The sequence below is a fragment of the Athalia rosae genome, chromosome 4 (genome assembly GCF_917208135.1).
Source record: "Athalia rosae chromosome 4, iyAthRosa1.1, whole genome shotgun sequence".
In the NCBI taxonomy this organism is placed as follows: Eukaryota; Metazoa; Arthropoda; class Insecta; order Hymenoptera; family Athaliidae; genus Athalia; species Athalia rosae.
Window position 1 is genome coordinate 6,375,936 of NC_064029.1, and position 26,463 is coordinate 6,402,398.

The 26,463-nt window shown below is 43.2% G+C and overlaps 2 protein-coding genes and 1 long non-coding RNA gene across 11 annotated transcripts in view; 2 read left to right on the forward strand and 1 right to left on the reverse strand.

Annotated features, from left to right (window-relative positions):
* Nucleotides 1-26,463, reverse strand: part of LOC105692752 (probable G-protein coupled receptor CG31760) — a 26,960-nt gene continuing 497 nt past the window's right edge. Inside the window, exons 2-19 of one of the 8 annotated variants that reach the window (XM_020856158.2) lie at nucleotides 26,225-26,462; nucleotides 18,086-18,229; nucleotides 17,267-17,407; nucleotides 16,838-17,027; nucleotides 15,999-16,239; nucleotides 14,122-14,253; nucleotides 12,839-12,983; nucleotides 8,674-8,818; nucleotides 7,506-7,638; nucleotides 7,233-7,386; nucleotides 6,935-7,044; nucleotides 6,059-6,273; nucleotides 4,981-5,119; nucleotides 4,705-4,810; nucleotides 4,422-4,568; nucleotides 4,032-4,208; nucleotides 3,666-3,929; nucleotides 1-3,141 (exon numbers count right to left, since the gene is read on the reverse strand). In XM_020856158.2, the coding sequence (XP_020711817.2) occupies nucleotides 3,687-3,929; nucleotides 4,032-4,208; nucleotides 4,422-4,568; nucleotides 4,705-4,810; nucleotides 4,981-5,119; nucleotides 6,059-6,273; nucleotides 6,935-7,044; nucleotides 7,233-7,386; nucleotides 7,506-7,638; nucleotides 8,674-8,818; nucleotides 12,839-12,983; nucleotides 14,122-14,253; nucleotides 15,999-16,239; nucleotides 16,838-17,027; nucleotides 17,267-17,386 (2,397 nt within the window). In that variant the 5' untranslated portion in view covers nucleotides 17,387-17,407; nucleotides 18,086-18,229; nucleotides 26,225-26,462 and the 3' untranslated portion in view covers nucleotides 1-3,141; nucleotides 3,666-3,686. The other 7 variants (XM_020856164.2, XM_020856162.2, XM_048653887.1 and 4 more) reach the window with 7 other exon arrangements.
* LOC125500613 lies at nucleotides 4,086-5,021 on the forward strand. The gene is made up of 4 exons (XR_007278001.1): nucleotides 4,086-4,224; nucleotides 4,339-4,584; nucleotides 4,654-4,770; nucleotides 4,888-5,021. It is a non-coding gene; the product is annotated as an uncharacterized LOC125500613 (long non-coding RNA).
* LOC110117394 (PDZ and LIM domain protein 2-like) overlaps nucleotides 17,309-26,463 on the forward strand; it is a 14,170-nt gene continuing 5,015 nt past the window's right edge. The window contains exon 1 of one of the 2 annotated variants that reach the window (XM_048653916.1): nucleotides 17,309-17,442. The gene's annotated coding sequence lies outside the window, so the exon portion shown is untranslated. The remainder of the gene's footprint in view (nucleotides 17,443-26,463) is intronic. The other variant, XM_048653917.1, reaches the window with a different exon arrangement.

Genomic DNA, 26,463 nt, shown 5'->3' on the forward strand with positions numbered 1-26,463 from the left:
AAATAATAATGCAAATTCGTAATTTCAATCTATTTTCGGATACACACCGCGCCCTGGCGTTTTATTTAAATTTCAATCTCTGTAAATAATCTTCTTTGTTTTTTTGTCTTTTTTTTCTTCGCTTTTTTCGTCAATATTTTGACGTACAAACTTTCGTGACGGTTTTTATCCAAAATTATTAATTTTACGCCTATTTAGATATAAATATAATGTAATAGTGCAGACAGGTACGCGCTTAGCCACAATTGACAAGTATATATTATATAATATTATTAAAAACTCCCTCAAAAATGAACAAATAAATATCGTTAACCATACAAGTGCCACAGTTTTTTTTTCATCTGTTCTTGTATTCCGAATCATTTTGAAGGCTCATTGAAAAATCGAGGGTGCACTTTTTTCTTTTATTTTTATAATATCTTATTAGCATCCTATCACACTTTTTTTATTCAAGCCTCGCATAAGTGTATATTATATATATATATTCATTAGTGAAAATCACACATCCAACAACAATGCTACAATAAACATTTTAGACGTAAACAGCGATATTGTTATCAATATCATTATAACTATATAATTAATGTTATTGTTGTTGTAATAATTAAGTTTATTATTATTATCATATTATCATAATTGTTTGTCTGACGACATTATGCTATGAGTTCGATACACTATATCTACTGATATAGTCTCGTCACAAAATTTACATCTATAATCATATACCTATGTATATGCATTTTTCAAATGAACTCCCTACATCGAAAATGAAAGAAATAGAGAAATAAAAATTCAGAATTCAAGCAAAAAAAAAAAAGTAACAAAGATTCTCTGGATTTCTAAAAATTTCTTTGCGCCTTGCAGTCGTATAATTTATTTGATTATTCGCATGTACGCTTTTTTCATTTTCTCTATTTTATTTCCTCTAAAATCTGATGCATGATTACATGACCATTCGCTACCGTAGGTACGGTACCTATACTTGTGCGTGCGTAAAGAAATATTGTTTAAATCTGAGCCCATTCTAAAGTATACCGAAGGCGATAACAAATATTTGTGTAACGGAATCCTCGGGTCAGCGACGTCGAGCTTGACCAATAGTTTATTATTAGTCTAAGAGCAGATGTAATACGGGGAGGTAAGTTATATGTTTGTACGTATTATAGTGCGAAGTATTCGCGACGGAGAACCGTCTCTATGTACAACAATTGTTAGCGCACCGCGGTGTCTGTAAGCTCCTAAGTACACGGACGCGATTGGTTATTATTATTATGATTATTTAACACCGCTGAGAATATTAGCCGTGGTCATGGTGCCAAAAAATACAAATTCAGAGTGGGCTCAGCACGAAAATTTTGTTCCACGTAGGATAAGCTGGAACAACAACTCGAAGGTCGTATTTTCGAAACGTGGATGAATATCGAACGTATGAGCGACACGTGGCTTTGGCTCTTTTTCTCACAGTGAAAACTGAAATAACGAAGTTTGCATTTCATCGTGAATAAAAATGATCCTTTTAATCTTCTCATATCGCTGCGAAACACCCGCTTGAAATAATAGAGTTTTGAAATAGGATAACGAAGAATGGTAGGATCGCAATAAGAGAAATGGTTATTTGTTGGTTCTAATTCCTATATATTTCATTTTAAACAAAAAAAATATCTGCTGCACATCCGCTATAAGTCATAAGAGCTTTGGAATGGAAACGCTCGGGCCCGCTTCCCCTTTTCTCTGCAGTCTGGCGACACTCGCTAATCCAGAGATTAACGCTAATCCGATGCCTAGTCAGTGCTGCCCTCTGAGCGAGGGGTAGTCACCCTGATTAGTTTGTCATGAATTTTTCTACAGGGCGATGTATTTTTTCGATTATGCTTCTTTAGCTCAAGTACGAAGTAACCATTTCTCTTAAATTATTGTGGCATTCTTCGACGAACAGCTACCCAATGATATAACTTGATTTTTTTCAATTTATATACCAAAAAAGTTCAAGTTTCACTCACGATTGTGTCAGATTTTTTGAGATCACTTTATACATAATTCTATGTACTTGAGTACGTATCAATTAACGGTAACAAAATTAAAAACGTCATCCTTGATGAACTTAGTGCACATACAGGGTAGCCAAAAAAAAAGCTTCGTCCATCATTAAATCTGTTGGAACCAACTCATGCTATCTGGCTTGTTTCTCCTGTAAAAACTATGTGAGAATAGAGCTTTCATCTTGTCAAAAAATTTTCAACCATTGCCGAGATTGCGAACGCGTCTCGCGGGTTCAGATTTCATTCTCATTTTATAATCAGCCGCGTTGCTAAAATTTTTTTTTTTCTTTCTGGTGACCCTGTACATATATTGTCAACACTGATTGATGTCTAGTAGATACTCTTAACACTTTATAGTTGAATATTTTATTCATCTCAAAACATACCACAATCGTAAATTCTGCATAATCTATGTATTACAGCAGAAAGCTGAGAGTTTGCGATCATTAATATCATAAGGTTTTTCATTCGACGCTCAACTTCTGCTTTTGGATAACGTAATCGATAAACCGAGGTAAATAGTAAGAAGCTATGATCGTAAACAGAAGGTTTTAATATAGGGTACCTACATCTCATTTTTTTTTTTTTTTTCCTTTTATCTTTCTCTAGAGTAATTAAGTCACACGAATTTCTAAACGATTCTGCGTTTGACATGAAATGTAAAAAACTTTGTAAACGATGCGTCTGCGTATTTTTTTCGCGCGCCTTTTTTTGCAGCCCTGTTTCCAAATATATAATTTTATAAATATTCATCGCGACATCACGTACGCTGGGACCTATACTTAACAAAAAAAAAAAATGATCAATTTTACTGCACACTTCGTACGTACGTACGTATTATTAAAAATCCTTCTGTCTCCCGCTCGTTTAAAGTTGTACAGAGTATACGTTAGTATATTATTATAATCGACACAGTTACAAGGACAGTAATTATTTGATCATCGACGACGACTCAAACGAACACCGGAAGTCTGGAATCCAGTCGGGGCAGAAGCCACTTTTTTGAATTTCGATGCTTCGAGCTCGCTCTCCGTCGATTATTTTTTCTTCCAGTCTTTCCACCGTTTTGGAACTTAATACACTGTCTTTGTCACAACCATATCTGCGATAGTGAAATTTTATTACAGTATAGACTCAGCGATTTTCGTGCGCGATCTGCAGGACTAACGATCAGAGACACCAATTTACGAGAGGACTCTTACACGTCTCGCTTGCACCGTTGCCTACATAACTATCGCACGGCGATCAATCATCGTTATTGCAATTGATCTTCGACGTTTTTCCCGCGACGGGTACACGAGTACAAGAGCGTAATAGATATTGCCTTAAGTGCTCAATAATTAACCGTTGCCTCGAGTGTTCGTGTGCGAAGGTAACACGATGTATAGCAAAATTGCGGCTAACGAGAGGGTTGTTTTTGGAGGCGCGTGCGGTACCGCGAAATTATAACATCCGCGTTATTACGATTTAATCAAGAAAACCACCCCCTCGTATTTCGCCGGCCCTCGCCCTTTGTTTTTGAACTCCGAACTGTTTTTGCGCGCATAATACAGGGCAAACAAAATTCCGCGGAATTACATCCGCGTTTCACGCGAGCCGACGGGAAATGTAAATTAATCAACTTACCTCCTCACTATTTACTACTAGTCAGACTCGCTCGCCGCTCTTCTGAGCCACTTGCTCCTGCGAGTCCTTTTCCGCCCTTTCAGCTCTCTCCGCCCTCTCCCTCTCCCGTTCACCCTCGCGTTCCCTTTCCCGTTCCCGTTCCCGTCGCATTTCACGACGACGAGCTCTGTGCAGACTCCCCGACGGGAACGTCGAGTCCTCAACCGCTGCGGCTGCCGCTGCTGTTGCCCCGCGCTCCACCGCGCTTTGACAAAAATGTTGCGCCTTAAGGAAAGAGAATTCAAATGCAATTTGTTTTTTTTTTTTCTTTTTCTTTCTCTTTGTCATCGAATACTAATCATCGCCTCATTGGCTGGACATATTTACTTTCAGAATAAAACTGGCCGTCGAACTCTTGGCGATCGGACTCTGCGCTGAAGAGGGATGACCGTGTCCAGGGGTGCTGAAGTAGCCGCCAGCTTTTGGTTTGATGTGCCTGTTATGCATTTCCATGTGCACAATTTTCATGAACTCAATTTGAGCTGCCAACTTCTGAATCTCTTCCTGGGGATCGAAGTTGGTAAGATATGGAAAATCCGACTGATACTTCTCGAAATTATAAAATAGCCTTCTTCTTTCGGAGCTGAATTCCGAAGCGTTTTGAATTGAAATTTTCTTTTCTCTCGCAAATCAGGTGAATTGTCCGGAGAGTTTTCGTTAAACAATGGCCGGTCTAATCTGGATCGAAAATTTATACGGGGGGAATAAACGGTGTACCTTGAGCTCCTCGTTCTCTTGGGACAAGTCAGCTGTTTCTTCCGGTACCAGACCGATACCATTCAAGGAAAAACTTGCGCTGACTCCGGCCCTCCCTCTGGCCCTGCTATCCCACTGGTCTCCGTGTCCTCGGAGCACGCGAATTACCTGTAGCATTTCCCAGGTTAAGTTTGATGAAAATTTAATCACGACGCCCGCAGGCCCGGTAATTATTTAATTAAATTAAACACAGTTTTCCGGAGGGGGATCTTGAGCGATGCCGGGGCAGCGTGGCTCAACCTACCTTGGGACCAAAGACGAGAAATACTGTCACCGAAGTGGAGAGTTGCGTACGCACGAAACCCAACAGGTATTTTATGTCCGGTCCGGCTTGCGGGAATATGAATAAACTGTACGAAACAGAAACGTTAAAATTCGTTTAATGTTTCGATCGAAGGATGTGAATTTCAAAGAACTGATGTCTTAGCAGAAACAGTGAAGACCGACCCCCGCGTGCAAGGACTAACGACATTCGTGGCGATGCCGATTGGTTTAAATTTGAGGGAAAATTGTGACCTACTGAATAGCAACCATGGCAGTGTTGACCACAGCGATGTTGTAGATTGCGTAGCTGATCAGTCTAGCTTCGTTGAAGAGACTTTCGGCATTCCTCACGTTGTAACAAACCTTGATTCCCCACGCCAAGAAGATGACCTCACCTACGAACAGCGTGGAAAACCTTTATTTTTTTTTTTCTCTTCGCTCCCTGCCTCCCTGAACCCTTTTTGCTCGCGACCCCTGACCTTTAAATGTCGCGGACCTTGCGGTCAGTACCCTAGCGATATTATTAATATACCTGAAAACCTCGAGTCCTCCTTGTTTCTGGAAATACTTGGAGCCGACGAAGCTTGTAAACTAATTGTACCGCAAATTCATTGAACACGCAAAGCTCTCAAAATTTCTATAATAAGGAGACGCCGCGGAAACTTGTGAAGATTATTCCGCTTCTGTGTATACTTATCCGCGGAGTAAGTTTGTAAGACGTGACATACCCACGGCTCGACGTTCCCTACGGTAAGCCGAAGAGCTTCGAGTAAGCTTTAAAATTCACGCGACGAACGATCGTGTTTTTCGGAAAGACTTTAAACCGAGAGCCGGAAAACCTCGAGGGAATTCGTCGTCGAAATCGGGAACACAAATGGACCTAATCTACCGTGGATTGGTTAGTTCGGTTGAACTTTTCTCTCGAGCGAAGTCGTTTGTCTTGCCTAACCCGAGGAGGTATAATACGATCCACGCACACCACGCGAGGGATCGATTATGCCTTTCGTTTGCGCTGCTATTTTTTCCCCGCGCCAAGAACTCTCGACGAACGCGGATCAGGCTTCCGATAGAAATCGGTACGATACAAAATCCCAGGGGACATTCGAGCGATCGCCGTTACGCGGAACCGCGGAGAAGCTTGCAAATTTATTACACGCCGAATCCCAAGAGTGATTCCGACGACCTGTATCGGTATACATAAGTGACCGGGGCAATTTGGAGCCCGCGTAATAATTTTTCCCCCCGTATTACGGTCGTTATATTTGTGGAAGGGATTGACCCAGTATCGGCGAATTGCCGAAGGAATGGGAATCGATCGAGAAATCAATACTCACCGATCGCCATACTGTGGTCCCACCAGTTGAACGAACACTGATTGAATAGTAGACCATGACTATCGGCAATCACTTCGGCGAAGGGTGGTGCACTTAGCGTCCACGTACCCAGGTATATCAGCATTACAAGTAGGATCGGGACCATCCATTGAAGCAACTGCTTGTCCGTGAGCTTCACTTTGTGTGCACTCTTCACTCGATACGTCAGAGAAACTCTGTTCGTACGACGTAATTATTGACGTGAAAAATGACGAAGTATACCCAGTTAGAAAGTCTCTACAACTAATTTATGTACAATGCCATCGTCGAGTTTTGATCAATATTCGAAGCACCGCGTTGGTCGTTTTGTTTTTTTTGGTTTTGTTTTTTTGTTTTTTTTCTCTACTTTCATCGGATAACGTTGTAATTTATTAACTCTCGTTCGGCAGAACGCTCGTTTATTTTTCATTTTTGTACGGTAATCTCCTGATGCCTACCGTGACAACCTTCGCTGCGAGTTAACGCAACATAATATAAATTGATATTTTATTCCACCCTTTACAATTTCCTTCTCAATCTCCCTTTGTCAAAATATGCGATGTGGCAGGCAACGGCCACGAGTGGTTTGTATTCATTATTTTCCATATTGCCGAAATTGTTTCGCTACTTATTTCGAATTTTCCGTAACGAAAGTTACACGGGATGGCAGCTAATTGTTTCGTTTGATAAATCGATGCGTGAAATAAAAATCAGTCTCTCTACGTCGCTCGGTACACCTGTACGGTAAACGTCGATTGTGTACGTCGGTCGAAGTGGTTGAGCGGAAAAAAATTGCGGGCGCTTGACGTTCACTTGTAACACAAAAGAGGCTTTTTTTCGTTCGATAACAACACTTACCTCCAAGTCTTCATAAGGAGCGCGGTGTACGTGATGCAAAAGCCAAGATGTCTGCTCCACTTAGTAGCGATGCACGAGTAGATGTCCAGTACAGGAAAAATCGCTGCCATCTATTAAAATTTAAGGTCGATCAATACCTGATGCAACCTGTACGCTGTGTACCGTTACAGTATTTACACTTTCGTGTATTGTATCGCCGCTGAAAACTCCGCATCGTTTGGTACGAGGTGTTATGGATTTTTATCGGATGCATGAAATTGCGTAGGCGCTCCCTGGGGGTTTACATTAATCAACGAACCTCTAAATACATTATTGCACAGCCGAGAAGCGTTATCGAGAGAAAAATCGGCGAGGCGACTTTGAAGACCTTCAATTTTCTGTGTTGGTACATATAGCCAACGAGAACAACCGTTCCAAAGGCACAGGAAACCGAGACGGCCAGTAGAGCGATCCTTGAACGAGATAAGGAGACGTTTTCGTTAATTCTTTATCCTTGAAGAGGATTCGCGTCGCTCGTCGAACGATCAGCTCGATTTCGCGTGATCGCGAAAAGCTCGTTGTCCACACCTACCTAAACGGCCAGTTGTAAGTAGCCAAACACGGCTCAGGACCTCTGCACGTTGTACATCCTGGCGCGCAAGCCGAACACCGAAAAACTCGATCGTAGAGGTCCGTTTTGTTCTCCTTCATTTCTTTCCATGCAGCTGAAAGAACGTTCCATGTTAGACTCCCGGCGACCAATGGTTTTGCATCTGATCCTGCCCGTCCAAAAGCATAATCGAAATACCTCCGTGGGACTCCCGAGTTTAACGATTACGAACCGTTGACGTCGCGTCACGTCGCGTTAACGTACCATATTATACGCAGTCTGCAGCAGAAGCAACGGCATTGTCTACAACGAGAGTCGTCTTGGTCGTAAAGTTAACTTGCGAATTGTAAATTGCATTCCGAGTTGATTGATCCACCGAGAAGTCCTTTACAGCTTAGGCGCGGACAGTCGTTAACGCGTTTTCAACTAACAAGGGCGACGCGACCTTGCCGATGCCAGTATAATGCGATTTGTCATTGAAATCAGCTTTTCACCGAGCCTATGTTACGGGGGAAAACTAAATACAACGCTCATCATTCGGCAGGTACCTTAGCAGAGGTGGGCTCGAATCTCCGGCTTAAAATTTCATGAAATTTCGTCCATGAAGATGCAAGAAACATTTCTTGATACAATGAAACTATACATTCGTCTTGGAATTGAATCGCAAATTTCATTGACCTTATTATTAGATTTTTTTTTTTCAGATGTCAATGCAGAGGTACATGATTCGCGATTGAGATAGAATTCGAGAAGTCCCATAGATTGAAATCGTGAAAGAATTCAGAAAGCTCTAGGATGCAGTCGCAGGATCACTCGACAAACCATTTCACCGATCAGCTCAACTTTGTGCGAGTAAACGAAAATAATATCTGATTGTGAGTCGTGAATGATAACGAGAGATATAAAAAAATTCGTATTCTCCTGAAATTGAATGATCGAATATAAGAGCGAAATCGATCAATTATAATTAATCAGTTGACCGAAACGAGTCCTCCGAATTCGAGTCCCCGGCGAGAGGATGTCTTATACTGTATTTATGAAAAAAGAAAGCGAGGTAGAAGAAAGAAAGCGCGGTACAAAGCATTGCTTATATCCAGCGTATAAGGCAGAAGAACGACGAAGAAGATCAAGGGCTAAAATTCAGTTTTACCCTCAACGAGCGTCCCGTTAAATCCGAATTGATGATGACTGGCAGTGTAGTAACCCGGACGACATCTGCAAACGTAAGCGCCCTTCATCCATCCAGCACCGATCGTCTTCCCATTCGTTCTGCTCGTAGGACTCTGATACTCGCACTGTAACCATCGCATTATTTGTGGCCAATAACATCCGCCCTGGATTTATCCCATTTTCACCCTACGTACGGACTAGCCAGGCTGTACATCCCATAAATCCCGTCGAACATACAGTATATTAATATCCCTTATCGGTACGTGGTGCCGCCTATAGCTGTGAATATACCGGGCTCGTGGGAAGGGATGCGCTCTTAAATTATACTTCGAAAATCCCGCTACGACGGAAATTTATTTTACTTTAAACACCTGTACATGTTTAATGTAATATACACAAAGACCCATATTTAAGGTCAGGTGCTACGTTTCAGCGAATACAACGCCTTCGAGATTTTTTTTTCTGTCCGCTATCGAAAAATATTGCATTTTCGTAATTTTTCCACCACTTTTGAGAATCTAAAGAAAAAATACTTCGGTTCTACAGCCGAATTCAAAAGAGTTGGGAGATTAAGGGGGAGGGGAGTACGTCACCCAAGGGTGATATATGTGTACGTATATTATTTTTTTACTTTCTTTGAAGCAGCTGAGAAAATTGGATATTTTCATTTAATTTGCTGCAAGGCCTATTGTGTGGCTGCTTCTGCGCGTATATATAAATATCTTCTTTTTTTTTTTTCTCCGGAATTTTCAATCAGTTGTTTCGGATGAAACGAGGCCTTTTCATACATACACAGCAATATAACTCTTTGTAATGAAGGTTGTTAAATTTTTATTTTTTATTTTTTCGTTCTTTATCGCAGACTGGAAAAAGGGGTTGTACGTAATAATGGATTTTTATACGAATATTTTCAAACAAGCGGAAAATTTTTATTCAACTAGTCAACTAAACTACCAACTAACTAGCTCCAGGCTAGGAAAACTGGCGAAAAATTGATTCGATTGATGGAAAATTCAGTCGCGAATTCAGGCCACGTACCCGACGATACCAAAAAAAAAAATCAAAATTCTGCTAAAAATCGGGAAAAATTCGGCCCACGATGAGAAGAAAAAGTTCGTAAGTTTTTACTCTTTTTTTCTTTTACATAGGTATATGCTCGACGTTAACGTCCGCGCATGGAATTGAACCGTCCCGGCCACTGCAAAAAAATGACATTCCAAAAGAAAGCAACTCTTCCGAATCGATGGACGTATATACGTACGTCTATATAATGGATGGATCGAGTCGAACCGGAAAGACAAGAACATCACGTTTTCTTAAGAAATATTTCGAAAACCTTCTAGCTGGGCTGTCGGAACGATAGAAAAAAGGAGGAAAATTGTTGAAAACTTTTTGTTCGAGCATCCTCTGCAGCGCGTTCTTTTCGTTTCCAAGATATTCGAAAGATTTGAGTGTGGAACAACGTTCTATGGATCGCACACGTGTCATATCAGATGTGAGAGAAGGTGATGGACGTATAGGAGGTCTCTATGTAGGGGTCACGAGTCAAATGGTATGTATACGCGTCACCAATATATCATGTATTATACAGCTACGTATTTGCTGATAGGAACTCTATTGACTTGCTCCCTTGTACATATGGATATGTATAGGGAATCGGTAGATATAATACGTAGGTATATACGTACATGCGATAAGGATGTGGGTGTACGTGTAGTCGTAGTGTCGTACGCGCTGCGATATATATATATGTATTTGATCGGAATCGAAAATGGGTTATTGGAAAATCCAATTAAATTTTACATGTACATCGAGAGAGAGGTAGAAATCGTTCCTCTCGACAGAGACAGCTGTCCGGACCCGCTTACATCCCGTAAACGTGTAAAAGATATGCAGATGTACATGATTTTTGTGCAGGTTTGCGAACTCGATTTTGCAAAATTTGTACAACGCACCAGCCGTAGTCGCGCGAGGAGTAATTACGGTGTGTGACTAATTTCCACGATTTGAAAATTTCAGCTATCAAATTGAGGAGAAGAAAAAAAAATTGAAATATCGTCGAGAAATAACAGACGTGAAATAAATGAAACTGCGTAGCTTTCAGTTCGCTTTAATACGGAGTTAATAAAGTGTGCGAAATAAGAGGGGGTAGTCAAATGTGTCTGAGCTTTTTCTCACGCTTCACAGTGTCGCCGTGTGTACGGTAAAGTTTATACCCTTGATATTTGAGCTCGGAGCCCTCGAGGTTGAACGTGGGATGAAAAGTATGGAAAAGAGGCTCGCGATTCCCGTCATATAATTTAAATATTCCAGACAAGAGAACCGTACTTGAATCTTTCATGTAGAACTCGACCACTCTGCTGCACGCAGATATGACGCGACGTGTATTACGTGAGTGCAAAATCTATAATAGTCGCCAATAGTTAACTCGGCGAACTTTTCGAATTCACTTCTTCCTACAGTCCGACGTTCTTTCAAACTTTCACGATCCGGTTTTTTTTCCTGCTACTTTTTCTCAAACCACTTTAACGGGATTTTTTTTTACGGGGAAAAAACGCGACGCATAGTATAACGCAATTAGCTTTGTAACCGCGCTACGTGACCCATTAATCTGTAACTCTACTAATTCGGTATTACGACTATTATGTATGTCCGTAATTATGAGTAATACCGTCATAACGCGATTGTTAGCTAAATGATCGTTGTTATCAGGATAACGGTTGCTCTACATTTAAATAAAGTGTCCTCGACTAATTCCTGCTTGGAGGTAAATTTCCCGTCTGTACTGCGTTGAAAATTCCGTACTATGTAGGAGTTGGGACGAGCGGATTTCATGGAAATCAAATTTATTCCGTAACGAAATATGATATGGGACTTCATCTCCGAAGTAAAACATGAAATCGAAGCCGCGCGGGAAAGAGTCATCTGCATTCTAGGAAACATGGATATTTCCGCGAACAAACAGATGTATTTGTATCAACGACTTTAAAATTACGATACCAGCTCTATTTGCTTCCTGCAATATTATATGTACACGCCTATATATTTTCATGTACAAGCATAATCTAAATCTACATTTTATACTGTGAAGCGAGGCGCGAGCACGCAAGACAAATAGGACGACGTGCCCGGCATTTTATCATCAACATCTGCGCTGTATAACTGTATAGATAAAAAATAGAGATATCTATACGTAACATAATTGTGTCCTGGAAATGCAGTAATTGTTGAATAGCTTTGTGGGAACGCAGTTCACGTTCTGAATATTTCATTAATCGGTTATTCTGCGGTCTTCGCGTTGAAAAAAAAGTCTTTTCCTTCATCACGAGCACATAACTATACACCACAATCGATTCCCTCGGCCTATTTAAGGTTGTGCACCTTGTGGTCTACCGGATATAATCTTTCGTATCTTGATACTCGAGAATTTCTTTTTCTTTTTTCGCCTCGTCGATATGACGAAAAATCGAATGGTCGTTCGAAAGCTTCTGAAATATCACGTCGTAGTTTACTCGGAAGTCAAAAATTGAAGTTCGAGGGCCGATTGACAACCGATAGGAAAAATACTATTCTCGACACATTTCGTGGCACAGGTTTTACACGAATACATCCGAGTCGTTGCTTATATGGGGCGTGTTTTATGTATAAGGTCGTGATTTTTTTCGTTTTACGTATACAAAATAGCGGCGCACAGTTGAGGAAGTTATCCTGGTGGGTCTTAAGAAAAAGGAAATAGAGACTTATGAGAACAAAAGCAGAATAAGAGGCGCCAAGAAAGGAAAGTAAAAAAAAAAAAAAAAAAGAGGAGAAGAAAAAAGAACTCCAACTCCCACTGAGAAAAGTTTACTTCCCACATCCCCCTTCAGGTTTACGGTACCGTAAATGGCTCCATATACTTTGGAAACTTGAAACAAGTTGAATCGATTTTCGCAGGTTGACTTCAACGTGTATATATAGACGTATTATACGTTCATCGGAACAATTGTCCCCTATCTCCGGTAATTATATCCTCAATTTCAACACGAACTTCAAACTACGGCGATGAAACGTCGCCGACACGACAGGCGAACGTACGTTTAGAGAAAAAAGTCAACATCCAATTATTATTTCAAGCTTATAAATTCCATTTGTAGATGTAAACTCACCTGGGTCGTTTCGTGGCATTTGTGCGTTCCCCGGAACGAAGCGATCTGGTTTTCGCTTGACATTCCCTCGGTTATCGACTCCGAGTTGCACTGATTCACTTCCAAGTCACTCACGTCGACGTCCATGCTGAGGAAATCTCGGATCCTGAAACCGCGAGATATTTAAAGAATTAACACGTCGTAAAATACGGTTACGAATATAAAATTTACACCGTCCGGTTTCGTAATTAGTCCGGAAATACACGGAAATTAATGTTTCGTAGTTTTCGCGGTTATTTTTTCGCTTTTTTTGTTCCTGCGTTTTCAAGAGCGTGGAAATTGCTAAGGATTTGACGTTATTTCAACATCGTCTCGAAGTTTGTTTTAGTTTTCAACGCAATTTTATCCTTTGAAAAAGCAAAGGCATTCCTCAAAAACGGATACAAACCGATGAAATCTCCCGAAGGCAGCTTCTTTTTGTCGGAGCAACACCCTTCTGGTTTTCAACCCCCGTTTGCATAACGAAGTCCCGATCAACTTACAATTACGGTTTGGTGATTTTGCGACCTGTTACAGATTTCCATCGAACAGTGCCGCGTTTCGACCGCAATCGTAATGCGATTTTCCCTTATAAAGCGGAACTTGAATTAACGCCGGATCATTTCAACGTTCGCAAACACGCGTCGGCCTTCGGCCATTATGGCTAACGCTGATTATTAACCCCATCCACCGAGGCGCGAATGTGATTTGGGTTACTACGGTGGCTTCCATGCCACGTTTCGGTATCGGTTGTGGTCCAAGGCTTGCTCCGCAGCAAACTTTGTCGCGTTTGATACCGCCGAATGTATCTCGTGCAAAAGTAATTTAGAACTAAAGTTTAGAAACTATGCTATACGCACGCTAAACTCGCTCGATAATATGAAAGGTACGCGCAGAGACGCTATGGAAATTTACGTAACACTTTATCAGTGAACAGAAAGAGGAAAGTTATACTTTGAGGATATATTTTTATACTTTTACCGCACCATTTAATAACTTATGAACCGAAACGTCACGAACCCGTGGCGGAAATTATACACGAGTACGTCGGCGCTTCGTCGTTGGGTAAAATCAGTTGGTAATTTACAAGCATCGCGATCAATCAATCTCATTAATTTCAAACGAACGTGAAACACTCGAATTATTTCAAGACTCTTTCGAATCCGAATTGAAATTATCATTAACGAGCTCTCGACGAAGTCTTTTTTTTTTTTTCGAAGTCCTCAATTATACCGAAATGCATGTATTCAATTGAATCTACTAACCCGTGACGATTCGGGGGCGGTACGCTGACGCTGTACGAGATGAGCCACCTTCGTTCCTTGCAGGAGAAGTACGGAAGGGTCCACCACCCCCTGTAGGATTCAATCGCCGGTGACTGCATGAACTTCGGCGACCTGGGATCACACACAAACGCCACACCGCCATAGAAACTTCAAACTCACCCTCGTATCCTTCGGATTTTCACATCATCTGAGCTCTCCAAGAGGAATTAACAGTGAAAATAAATCTACGCATTCTCTTGCAATGTTCTCGATCCGATTTCACATCATTAGCGATTCGCGAAAGAGTCGCGAATTATTTTTCATTGTCGTCAAACGACCAAAAGCAACGCGACAAAGTAACGTACGTCGGCGTAGTTTTTGTATGAGAAAAATTTTTATGCACGCCAATGCTCCCGGTAATTTAAACTTTGCCAGATAGTCAGCGACGACGAAAATAGTTGGCAAACTTTAACGTGCATGTTATAATATACCCCCCCGGTAGGTATACGTATAAGTTGAAAACTGCGAACCCAATTCATTACGGTAACAAGTACAATATAACACGTATGATACCGAATGTAAACATATACTTCGGTTAAGTAGGTATAAATATTCAGACACTCGATTCTAAAAGCTCAGTTCAGTTGGTGGAACAAACTAGACGCGAGTGCTTTTTTTTTTTTTTCGTTCATGAAAATCATTTTATACCGCGTCGTACGAGTTTCTATGACCTCTGACGTTCGCATAGCGATGAAGTGGGGAATGAATGAAAATGATATTGGGTGTCTAAGATGTGAGGGGGCGATAATCACACAATCTCACCGGATTATTACCGCGACGCGAATTATAATTTCATGGGGAAATTTGAATCGTTAGACTATAGCTGTGCGCCGATCATCGACTCGAATTACACGATGTTATCCGATGATGAGAAATATGTGAAAGGAATTTCCGGATATAAGCGCAAAATTATACCAAGCAATTCGGCGATAGATTTTACGAGACACAGAAATCGTACTCGTTTTCTTCGCGCGGCTATCAGAACGAGGTTGGTATACAACAATGGCTGTAGCTCAATTCCGTACACAATGAAAATCTTGCTCGAGATTAAATTGCTGTGCAATATAAATGTAGAAAAGTATTCAAACGAATTGCAATCAATTATATATAGATATATGTATAACATAACTGTGTCACAACAATAAAAGACGTAGGTATATATATATATATAAGCGAAATTCGATGCAGTGCTACCTTAGCAGAATTAATGGAATAATATAATTTTTTTAAAAAGTGCGAATAATTAGCGAGTATTGTAATCATATAGTGGGCATAGACACATGTGTGCGGCGAGTGAAATTGCGGTGCTTCGTATCATATAATATATTGTCAATAAAGAATTATGTATGCATATAGGAATATGAAAACATGATAAAAATTACAAGTAGGTAAATGTGTTTCTTCTCATCACGTCGGGCAGGCCCGCCACGCAGCGACGTCGGGCGTCCAGACGTTTCCCTCGTAAAAATTTTCCGATTTCCCCCCCGTCTCGGAGGGCGCAGGGCAAAAAGGGGTTCACCGAATGAAAATCGAAGACGCGCACGAATACTGGCGAACCTTTCTTTCCATTCCGTGCGATTGAAAACGCGAAAAGAATTTCCATCACTGGCGCGAGAATAATATACGTGATTGAAAGAGAGGATTCGAAAAACCAGAATTCGTTTACGCGTTCGGTTTTCATCGCTCGTTTACCAAAATGGACCGGTATTTGGTATTGATTTTTTTTTTTTTTTTCGTCACAAATAATTATTCTCTAAAAGTTCTCGCACCGTATTAGGCTGGGCCTGCCCGCGTTCGACGAAATCCAGGAAGCAAACCTGAGCCCAGGACTCGTGTCGGCGTCCTCGAACCAGGGGAGCTTTGGGTCCGGACGGGAGCCGGATTGTAGGGCATGATTTTCATCGCGAAAACGTAGAGGTTCGCCCATTCCTCCGGGCGCTCTTTCCCACCAGGTCGAGCCGACGATCGCTCCGGTCGAGGCGTTCAACGCCAGAATCCTGGCACCGACAGCATCTTCGACCGACGCCAGAAGAGAACGCGCCACGGCATCTAAAAGCGCTGTAGACGACAGTTAAAACGGACGTGCCTAATTGATTCAGATGCCAAGAGTTGATTATTACAGCGGGTTGGGTATCGAGGGGAATTAAGAGATTACGCGCCCTCCAAATTGAGCTAATAACTGCAGGTGTATGACTGCTACGCCTCGCTTGGGAAAATTCATAAATCTGACGCGTTAGAGACGATGTAATTAGAGATTGGACGTCGACGAAAGGGGGGGGAGAATCCAGAGATTCTCCCAATTATTTCAAGGGCATAAACTTCAACCCGTTCAACCGTTTTGCCACGGGATTCCGAGGATCAACGAAATTATCGAATCACCTCTCGACGAACTCGATTCGAACAAGTGTACAAGTTTATCATCCGACGGTTTCACTCATCCTAAAAATTTTTATCCTCTCGGACCGTGACGTACCTACATACGTTATACCTCTCACAAATTCGAATCGAATCTCTTGGAAAATTCCTACGCCGAAAACTACGACCCTTGATTGACGTACGGTATGAAATGCTTCGCATAATTCTCTTGTAAAAACTGCAAGGCTTGCGAAATCCTGAAGCCAAATGATTTGACGTTTATTTGCGATAATGTACGTACTGGTGTCCCTTGCGACCCCCAGGTCCTGCAGCATCATGGCTGCCATGTCAGCCTTCTGACGAGCGGTGTCGTAACGTCGAGGATCCAGGGCGGCGAGGAGAGATTTGTAACCCACACCGGTGGCACAAGTTTCCCCCAGAGACCCTGTGGACGCTGCCTCGATCACTTCCAAAGCTTCTTCTATGCTTGCCTAAGGATTTAATCTCTTGAGGTAATCTAAAGGAGCTAATCCTCCTTAATTTTAAGATAACTTTTTCACACACTTCACTCGTCGGCCTTTGAACACCGGATAAGGTCATCGATGAACGGAGAAAGGAAAAAAAGCACATCCTACTTTGAGGAGCAAGCGTGGAAAACCCGGCGCCTTTGAGCACGGAGGTAGAACGGCTACGCGTTTACACGCTGGGATGTGTTCTTCGGTGGACCTACCTTTTGCAGAGTTGGGGTGTCCGGACCAGTGGGAGAGGTGGATGTGAACGTTGGATTAGCTCCGGACAACGTTGATGCCGTGACCGCGAGCAGCAGGGCCGCGAGCCAGGACGAGCCCATCCCGCGCCCTACTCATCGGTCCTGAAAAGAATGCGAAAAATCTTTCTTCACGAAAGGTACGTTACGATCTCTGATTTTGGGGAAAAATTCGCCGAGTCAAAAGATTTCTTTGCCGAGTTTAAACGATTCCGATCGAATTCAACAAATTCCAGAGGAGTCTCGCTGCAGGACCAGATGTCACAAAAAAACGGGATCTGATATCTTTCATAAGTTATTTCAAGTTTCACGTTCCGAAGAGACTCCGCTATCGGACGAGTATGAAATACCTGAGGAAATTCAACCGTCGGCCGAGAAAGCAATTTCGATTTGAAAAACACGGAGAAATTTCAGATCCAGAGAAATATTACAGATTCGAAAACATCGGAGGAAAGCCACTTTCGAGGTTTAAATTATGTCAGACTGTTGCTCGAAAATAAGAGCACGGAATACACGGGAAATAAGTTGACGAGGACAGTCGGCGATGTTATCGTATTATCTAGTTCTCGGTGAAAGGCCAACATGAGAAATGTCTGTCGTCAACCCCCCCTCACCCCCCCGTTAACGGGGGACTGATGTTTGCGGAAAACATCAAGACAGATAGGGGGAGGGGGGGGGGGTGGGTCGACATCCGATTCGCATTAATCATAAGACGATTTCTCTACCATCCCTGGGGATGAAAAATAATCGAGCGTACTATATACTATAGGTATAGCAAAGAACCTCTTTCGTGCCTCGTTCAAGTGGCGGTGACCGGGCGACCGGGGCCCTTGCCGAGGGCCACTACGTCTTCCAGCCTCCGCATCTCCCGTTGTTCTGTGGTCGCCTTTTATCCTCTCCAGCCGATAACGTCAGACCGTTATTATCCTGCAATTACAAGAACAGGGACGGAGAGATAAATAACGCGTTCATCTTCGGACGATCCGCGATTCCATCATTATTAATGTCGGAATTCGATTATATTACAGGTAATACGCGAGACGCTGCGTACCCCTTAATTTCAACGCCATGTGCTGCACGATACCAAGGGGTATTTTTGACTTTATATTGCACCGCACCTTCTAATAAAACACAGGTACGAGCTGGCTTCGGGATTAATAATTCCTCCCAAGGTTTAGCGTTATTAATAACGACGTAGAGCGGGTACGGGACGGGTTTATATACGATATGTGCAAAACGAAGCCGCGCTATGTGCGCGAATACGCGAACCCCTACCTCCCCTCCCCCAGGTCATTATAAGGGTCATTCTCCGAAAGCCCGATATTGTATGAGAAAATTTTACACGGGGTAAGTGGGCTTGACACACATCTTCATGGTAATCGTGAGTTTAATCTCTATTTATGGATTGTCGACTCGCAACTTTTTCAACCCAAAGCGCAGGTGTTTCCGATTCCGCGTTTCGAAAACCACGTCCAGTGGTGAGCAGAGAGATTCATATTTCTCACGGCGAAAATATATGCTCTGAGAATGATATTTAATACTCAGCGAACGAATCACGTGAACCTCAACCCTGGCTGGGTTCGGAAAACTGGCTTCATTCAGCGCAGTTTTTTTCAAAAAAAATCTCGAAAATCTACCTCGACTCATATCTCGGTGCGCGTGCACGTAATTCAACACACGTAATTGGAAGAAAAAAATCTGAACCGTACGCGGTCGGAGCTTGTGTATGGCTTCGGATAAATTCTCCGCATGCACTATGCATAGAAATACGCGCGTGAAGTATATAGGTATATACGTACGTACTTATATGATATGCGCGTACGACTCGAGGCTCGCATATTGTATGTACGTACGTACATGGCACCTACTCTATACGTAGGAAGTACGACCAGCCGACTAACGGAGGCTTGCACATCTATGTACATATCCGCCTAGGTATGTACGTACATAGGTATATGGGTATCTCTGTACATACGCGGATACACCGTCGGTGGGTAGAGAGGACAGGGCCGAGGAAAGGGCTTAGCAAAGGTTCGATGAATCTCACGCATCACCTGTCAAAGTTCCATCGCGAGCTGACGGTCCTCCGCAGATTACAACGTTATATATAGAATTGTATATATATGTATATTTTACATAGACGTACGGATGTATATGTATATGTATACACATCAGACGGTCGTTGTTCGGCGCGTCTCTGTAGTGACTTTGGCCTACGCCTAGCTAGTTTTGTTCGCCTCTCTTTTTCTCGCTCGCTTTCTCAATTTTCCCTACTTCGCTCTCCTTATTTCCACTATACGAGAGGGAGAAGAGAATTCCGCGTTTGTAGGGCAGGGCACGTCTTCTAATCTGATCTAGTTTAATCTAATCAACGTCAACCCGCCACTCTGAGCCAGTAATATTCTTCTCCTTTCAGGGAATTCCAGAACGAACGACGTGCAACCCTACACCCCGAAGCTCTTGACCAACTCTCACCGCACACTAATTACCTAATTATCCTTTAATTAGAGTACCGACCACCCAATACTTTTGTAAGAATACACCAATTCACTCGGATAAATATCTGTGGCGAAAAACATGGCGTATAATAAGTGCAACTCCCGGGATTACGTGCTCTACAAATCGTTGAGACCTTTCTAGACTCTGTCCACTCCTCTTGAACCATCGTTTTTGAGGTGTGACGATCGAAAAAAATTATTTAGAAAAAAATTCTGTGTCAATTTCAAGCCTACCGCTCGTGTCTGTACGTACGTTATTGGAAAAAATTGTACCGTGCCGGGAGCTTTCTCGATGGAAATTAATACTTTTCCGCCTCCGATTATCTTGGCTCGACGTCCGTTCGGCCGACCAATAACCGTAGGTAGCATTTGTGAGTCGAGGGGGGGATGTTTTGTGGAAATCGGATTATTCGAAAACGTCGTCGAAGGAAAGGTTGGCTTTTGGCTTCTCCCGGGAGATAATAATATGGTGAAAGTATAATGTATACCGGATAATCTCTGTACCTCGCAAGAGTTTTCAAAGCGAAGGATTCGCTTTGAAGAATATAGCGAGGTCGAGGTTTTAACATTCGGCGAGAGTTTGGTCGTCAAAAGGCAGGATAATGTTTTCGTCGGCATTTCTTTCGACGCCGTACGGCGGGTGATTAAATGCCCTAATGGCCCCGAGGTCTTCATTGTTCATTTAACCGTCGCCCCTCTTTGCTCACCTCCGCAAAGATTCTCGCGAGTAAACGTTGAATTTTTCCGACTCGACTTTGACAAAAGAATCGTTCCTCGCTATCTCGACGACGTTGCGTGACGTTGTCGCGCCGTACCCTCGAGATTCGCGTCTCGCTCGAAATTAGTATTTCGAACCAACGTCGACTTTCTTTGTACTTCGACGACGCCGCCCGCCTTTGTTTTATTATAGCACGGTAAATAAAAATTAATGGACGTGTTGGCTCTCGGAGAAAAGAAGAGAGAAAGAAAAAAAAAGAACCGAACCTCGCGCAGAAATGATGGAACGATCGCTCCGGTCTGTTGACTTGACCCGGCGGTGTACGATGTATGCGGGATATGTGTCGGGACGGAGGTGTAATGCATATAAAACAAACAAGTTTTAGCTGTCGATCCACGGAGAGGAAGCTCGCGCGTTCCCCGTGTATATCGACTATCGCCGCGCTCTTATAATAACGTACACTGAAGGTTTCCGTGGAATTAATTTCGTGCGTACAACGACGAGGAGACGCGCTTACATTGCCGAGTAAAATTTTCGATCACCGCGGTTTTACATGGCCGCAAATCACTCGTCGACCTAGTTTAGTGTCGCTACGAGGACTCCGGGAATTCACCTCGCGCTAACCCGAGTGAGTAACCCGGTCCATTTCCAAACTTTACTGCTCCAGGATTACACAGATGATAAAACTCGGCGCGTTACGCATAAATTGCCCACATTTCGATCAACTTTCTACGACTCATCAATCAATCGGTTAACCGAAATCACTTACCGGAACGACCGCTCACGTATAGGTATACGGGAACAGGAGGGCGGATGAAGAACGATGGTGAGAAGAAAAAAAAAAAAAGAAGCAGAATACATAAAAAATCACAACCCCATAGCCCGCGATTCCAGTGAGGAATTCATTTGGACGCGATGATAGATTAAATACGATAACGGCAACCGTCTTACGGCGTTACAAACGACGTGTGGATCGCACGCGTTACATGCGAGGGTATAATTTTCCGGACGGCACCCTTTTGTTAAGTCAAGAAATGAAAAATGCGTCACGAATCGCCTGTCTCGAGGCTTACCTCTGTTGTGCGTCGGCTTCGTGATCATTTTTTTCTCTCGTCCTTTTTTTCACTCCGAGGGAATCTCGGGGGGGGTGGGAGAAAATTTTTTTTTTAAATCGTTCAACCCTTAAAAGTATAGCCGGTATTTTTCGACACCATTCCGGGGGACGGTATCCGACGGATAAAAATTTCCACACTGGTATTCCTCGATGGACGGTGTTCGGTATGCACGAAGTTTCCGCTCGGGGGTGCCGGCGGAATTTCGGAAGCGTTTCAAAATGTATTTTACACGGAGCGCGCGACGCCTCGACGGCATCGACGGCGACGTCGAGTCGCGTAACAAGTGGACCCGGACAAAACACACGCACCTCAGACTCTCGCGGGGTATAAAATATGCATGGGACACCCACCACCGTACAGAGCGGGACCACCAGCTGCCGAAGGCAGCCTTTCGCCAAAGCGCGCCCGCAACGCGACCCTCGCAACCGTGCCAACGAAACGCCCCGAGGATTTACGAAAGAAACCGAACGCCGCGAGGGATGCTCGCGCCACCCCCCCCAAACACCGAACCCCAACCCCCAACGACTCCCGATGGGGTGGGTCTTACCACCCCCGCAAACGTATTCGTCGTGATGTGGATATCGAGCCGTGACTACCAAGAGACCTGGAAATGCCAGGACCTTACGAAACCGCTTCTTAATACACGTATACCCGGGCCAGGTACGCCTCGAACAACCCCCGTCGCTTGTACGGCGAAGGAGAGGAAAAGAGACGGAAAAAGAATTTCCTAGCGACGTTAGATTACACGGCGGTGGATGTGTATCGGACACCACCGTTGGTAATATACATATCGCTACCTCGGAAACGCGAACGGAAAAACAATTCGCGGAGATGTATGTGATCAATGGTACTTTACGACCGTCTGCACGTTTCCCTCTGCCGAAGAAGACTCCCCACATGTATATAAGTACGTTAGATGTATATGTATATAAGTATATACCGAGGAACCGAGAAAACTCCCTCGCGAAGCCTCCGAAGGGGCACTCGACTCGAGGGTTCTAAAGTCCCGCGCTTAAAGAATCTGCACCCGTCACTAACTGTAACTAATAGTGTCGACGGGCGGAGGGAGAATAAAGAAGAGGAAGGAAAGAAAAAAAAGAAAAAAAAAAAAAAATTAAACGAAAGACGCCACCCCGCAGCGAGACGCTGACGGAGAAATCTGATGACCGAAGTAACGAAGGTTGAGATGTTGAGTGGTTTTAATTTTTAAAAAGAGAGAAAGAAGGATTTTCAAATTCATTTCCTTCCGTACGATGAAATATATTTTTTTGAAAAGCCCCCGTCGGCTGATGAATTTTTCACGAACGACACCGGATTATTATCCTTCTTTGAGAAAATTTTTTTTGCGGCTTGCGATCGCTACGGAATAAAAACCGAGGAAATTGTACGGGATGGTCCCACACCTCCTATAAATTTATCATTCGACGAAAGTGGAAGGAGGGCAGCTTATTGATATCTGAAGTTATAATTATCCAATTACGAAGTCCGGAGAACCGTAAGAAATGTGGAAAAGCGATGATAAAAAAAAATTCGGTGTAAGAGGTACCCATTTTCAAAAAATATTTTACAACCGAATAAAACTTGTACGACGAAGGGTAAGTAGGCTCATCCACGTTCGTTCGAGCGTGTTAATCATGAGGGAGGAAATTAACGTTGGACAAAAGCACGAAAAAAAAACAGAGTACCGAAAGAGTAAGGAACCGTCCAACGATGCCAAATTCGTGACCTTGCCAACAAGGGTGAAATACGTTGGAACATGGAACGGATAAAGCCACCTGTCGATTCCTGCACACTGACCCAATTGTGACGATTGTGCAGTCGGATCTCTACCGACGTTACCCCTAAAACTGACCGCGTGCAACGCGTCCGGGTAAACCTAACTGGACACGATTTGCTCATCTAGGATAATACGAGGCTATCGCGATCCTCCTCATGGTGTTCGGGTGCTTTCTTGTTGAATGCGCGTTTAGTTGAATAGGCCGGACGGCGGTACACGGGCGGATATTAAGGGCGATGGCGGTCCTACCCTCGTTTCCTTTACTTGTTCACCTCGTATTAGAAATAAAGGACCCGAGCACACATCGACCCAGAAATTGGTAAACAGTCCTCTACTCCCTCGTATAAAACAAACTGGCGTCGCCCTCGGCAATACTCGTAAAAAGGTTAACATCCGCTCTCTCCGTGAAAATCCTCCCTTTCAAGGTAGACGCCGTGCAAGGTTCTTCGAACGATTACGGTGCGTGTTACGCTCGTGTATCCCCGCATAATACCATGGTGATTCGAATGGGCTCAGGGGCCCGTAATTTTCGTACCTAGGGAAAACCTATATTTCGCAACAATCGCCGCTGCAACTTGCAAAAACTGCGGAATCGTCTAACGCGCCACTTTCATACACGGCTATGATACACGTTCAACAATAGAAATTTCAACGTTGTTTCGTCGAGCGAATATAGCAATGCAGCCCGGCATTGTGCGCGAAGCTTTTGTGGAACTCAACATTATGCAGCCGTACCGCTGCGGTACGGTATATTTCGCCGATGTATCCGATGGACAAAATAATTTCAAATATGTATATATATTTTTTTTCTATTGTCCTAAAACTTTGGAAGGATTCCGAAAGATTTTAGTTTCCAAAAATCGAAATAAAAAAATTCACCCCTCAGGCTTTCGACGCGAGAAAATTTAAAAAAAATCTTTCTCCACGTTTCACTTTTATTCGCATCTTATATACTTGGCCCACTTTGCGCAGGGTGTTTCCGAAACGTCGATCGGTTTCCTATACAAACGTTCCGAATTTTTCTTCGACGATTAAACCGCTGGGTCAATCCATCGGACGTGCACATTATCTTCCTGCCTTTAGGGCTAAACGAAATTTAGGGGACGTATCGATATCGTACGCGGTGAATAAATGAATGGGAAAGATGAAACATTGCGATCCCGCGCGGAGCACTAGAGACGTCGTTGTCATACCTATAATGTCGGCGCCGTTTGGAGACCCGGAGGGGTGTTTCCGATACGGACAATTTTTTATTTTTTATTTTATTTTTATTTTTTTCTCTCTCTCTCAAAAGGTCATCTCGCCGGGCGTATTCGGGGATCAAAAAGTAAAGGCGATAATGTCAGAATTATACCGTTGAGTACGAGTATAACGAAAGGATTGGTCGTCCATTACGGTGTTGTTTGAAAGCCGACTGGATAATGGACGCGTAGACGAAACAAACAGGATAATCGACTAAGTCCGTAAAGCCTCCCTTCTAAGCTGGCTCAGGTTATCTCACTCCTCGATTCACATCTTACACTGTTACCCAATTTCCCTTAGAAAAGCAAACTCGGAATATGGGGGCGGCGTGGAAAGCACATTGAGATAGATGAACATCGTGGCACCGAGAAACTCGTTTCCATCAAACGATCTCTCCGATTGTGATTTTCCTGTTTTCCCCGTAGAATCAAAACGCTTTCGGGACACACTGGGTACTACCTAACGACGACTAGACGTATATATCTGTACGTACGTTTTATTATTGCCACGTATTTACAGACGTTCGTATTTGCGGAGAGCGTCCGCGATGCGGGTAAAAGTTACATGGAAGAGATAGATGAGCTAGACGAGAGTCACCTAGGCGAAAGCAGACGTTATTATCGTAAATCATATGGAATTCTGAAAACGTTTTTTTATAGCGCATCGCAACGCGGGTGGCATCAGGGTTAAATCAGATTGGGTTAGGTAAGGTTTCGGTTACGGTTAGGTCGACTCGGGTTCAGTTATGTTCGAATATAGATATAGCTCCGTGGCTTTCGCACCCTTCGTTCGCGATCGATGCAGCGACCGGCGAGCAACGTTCACTTCCGTGCAGGCAACGCCGCTACGAGGACCCTTAGGGACGTCCTCGCCGATGCCAATTCAAACCCGGGGTGCACGGTGTCAGATCCGTTCTACCGTCCCTGTTCTTATACGTTTCTCTTTTCGTTTTTTTTTTTTTTTTCTCTTTTTTTGCTAGTTTAAATGGGAGAAAGATCAAATCGGAGACGAGCGGCACGCTGGATTTTTCGATTTTCTCGAACCCTCCGGCGCATCGCTTCGGAATGTCGAGAAATCGAAGAAAAATTCTATCCGATTCTCGATCACTCGCGTTTCCGCTTATCAGAATTATCGCTGGTCTTTTCTTCTATTCTACTCCGCCGAGGTCCACTTGACACGTAGTTGTTTTAAGTTCTCGTTCAACTTCAAAGGACCGATGATCGCCAGAGGAATGCGAAAAGGAATTCCGTGTTCGCCATTTTCAAGCGATTTAACTCTGCTCTGGTGTAAAAATGAGAATCCATTATTCACGTAGTCTAGTTTTCTATAAAATTCCTTCTTTTTATAAGATTCTATTTTTTTTTTTTTTCTCTTCTACGCTTGGAAGGTTCTACAATAATCGACACCGTTCACTCTCCTGCATCCGACACTTTTATGGCGAACCCCTTGCGTTCGGACTTACCGATCCGTGTGACCTGCGGAGGTATGGGTGAGTAAAGGGCGTGAGATATGGAACGTGTTCGTACATAATAACGTAGGATGGTAGAAACGGACGTAGTTTTTTTTTCTTACCACCCCGAGATCCGGAGATCGAAGCGGGAGGATGAGAAGGGCTGGATAGAGCTTTTGACATAAATCCAAACGGTATGTATCCTCCTCTTTTTTTTCGGACGTCAAACAACGGTCACGTCAAGAGGAAGCTCAGAATCGGTCGGGGGCTTGTTTACGCGAAATGCGAAGAAAATCTTCGAACGATATCACGCCGGCGATGGAGCGCGATAAAAGCCACCCTCGATAAATGCAGGTAAAAC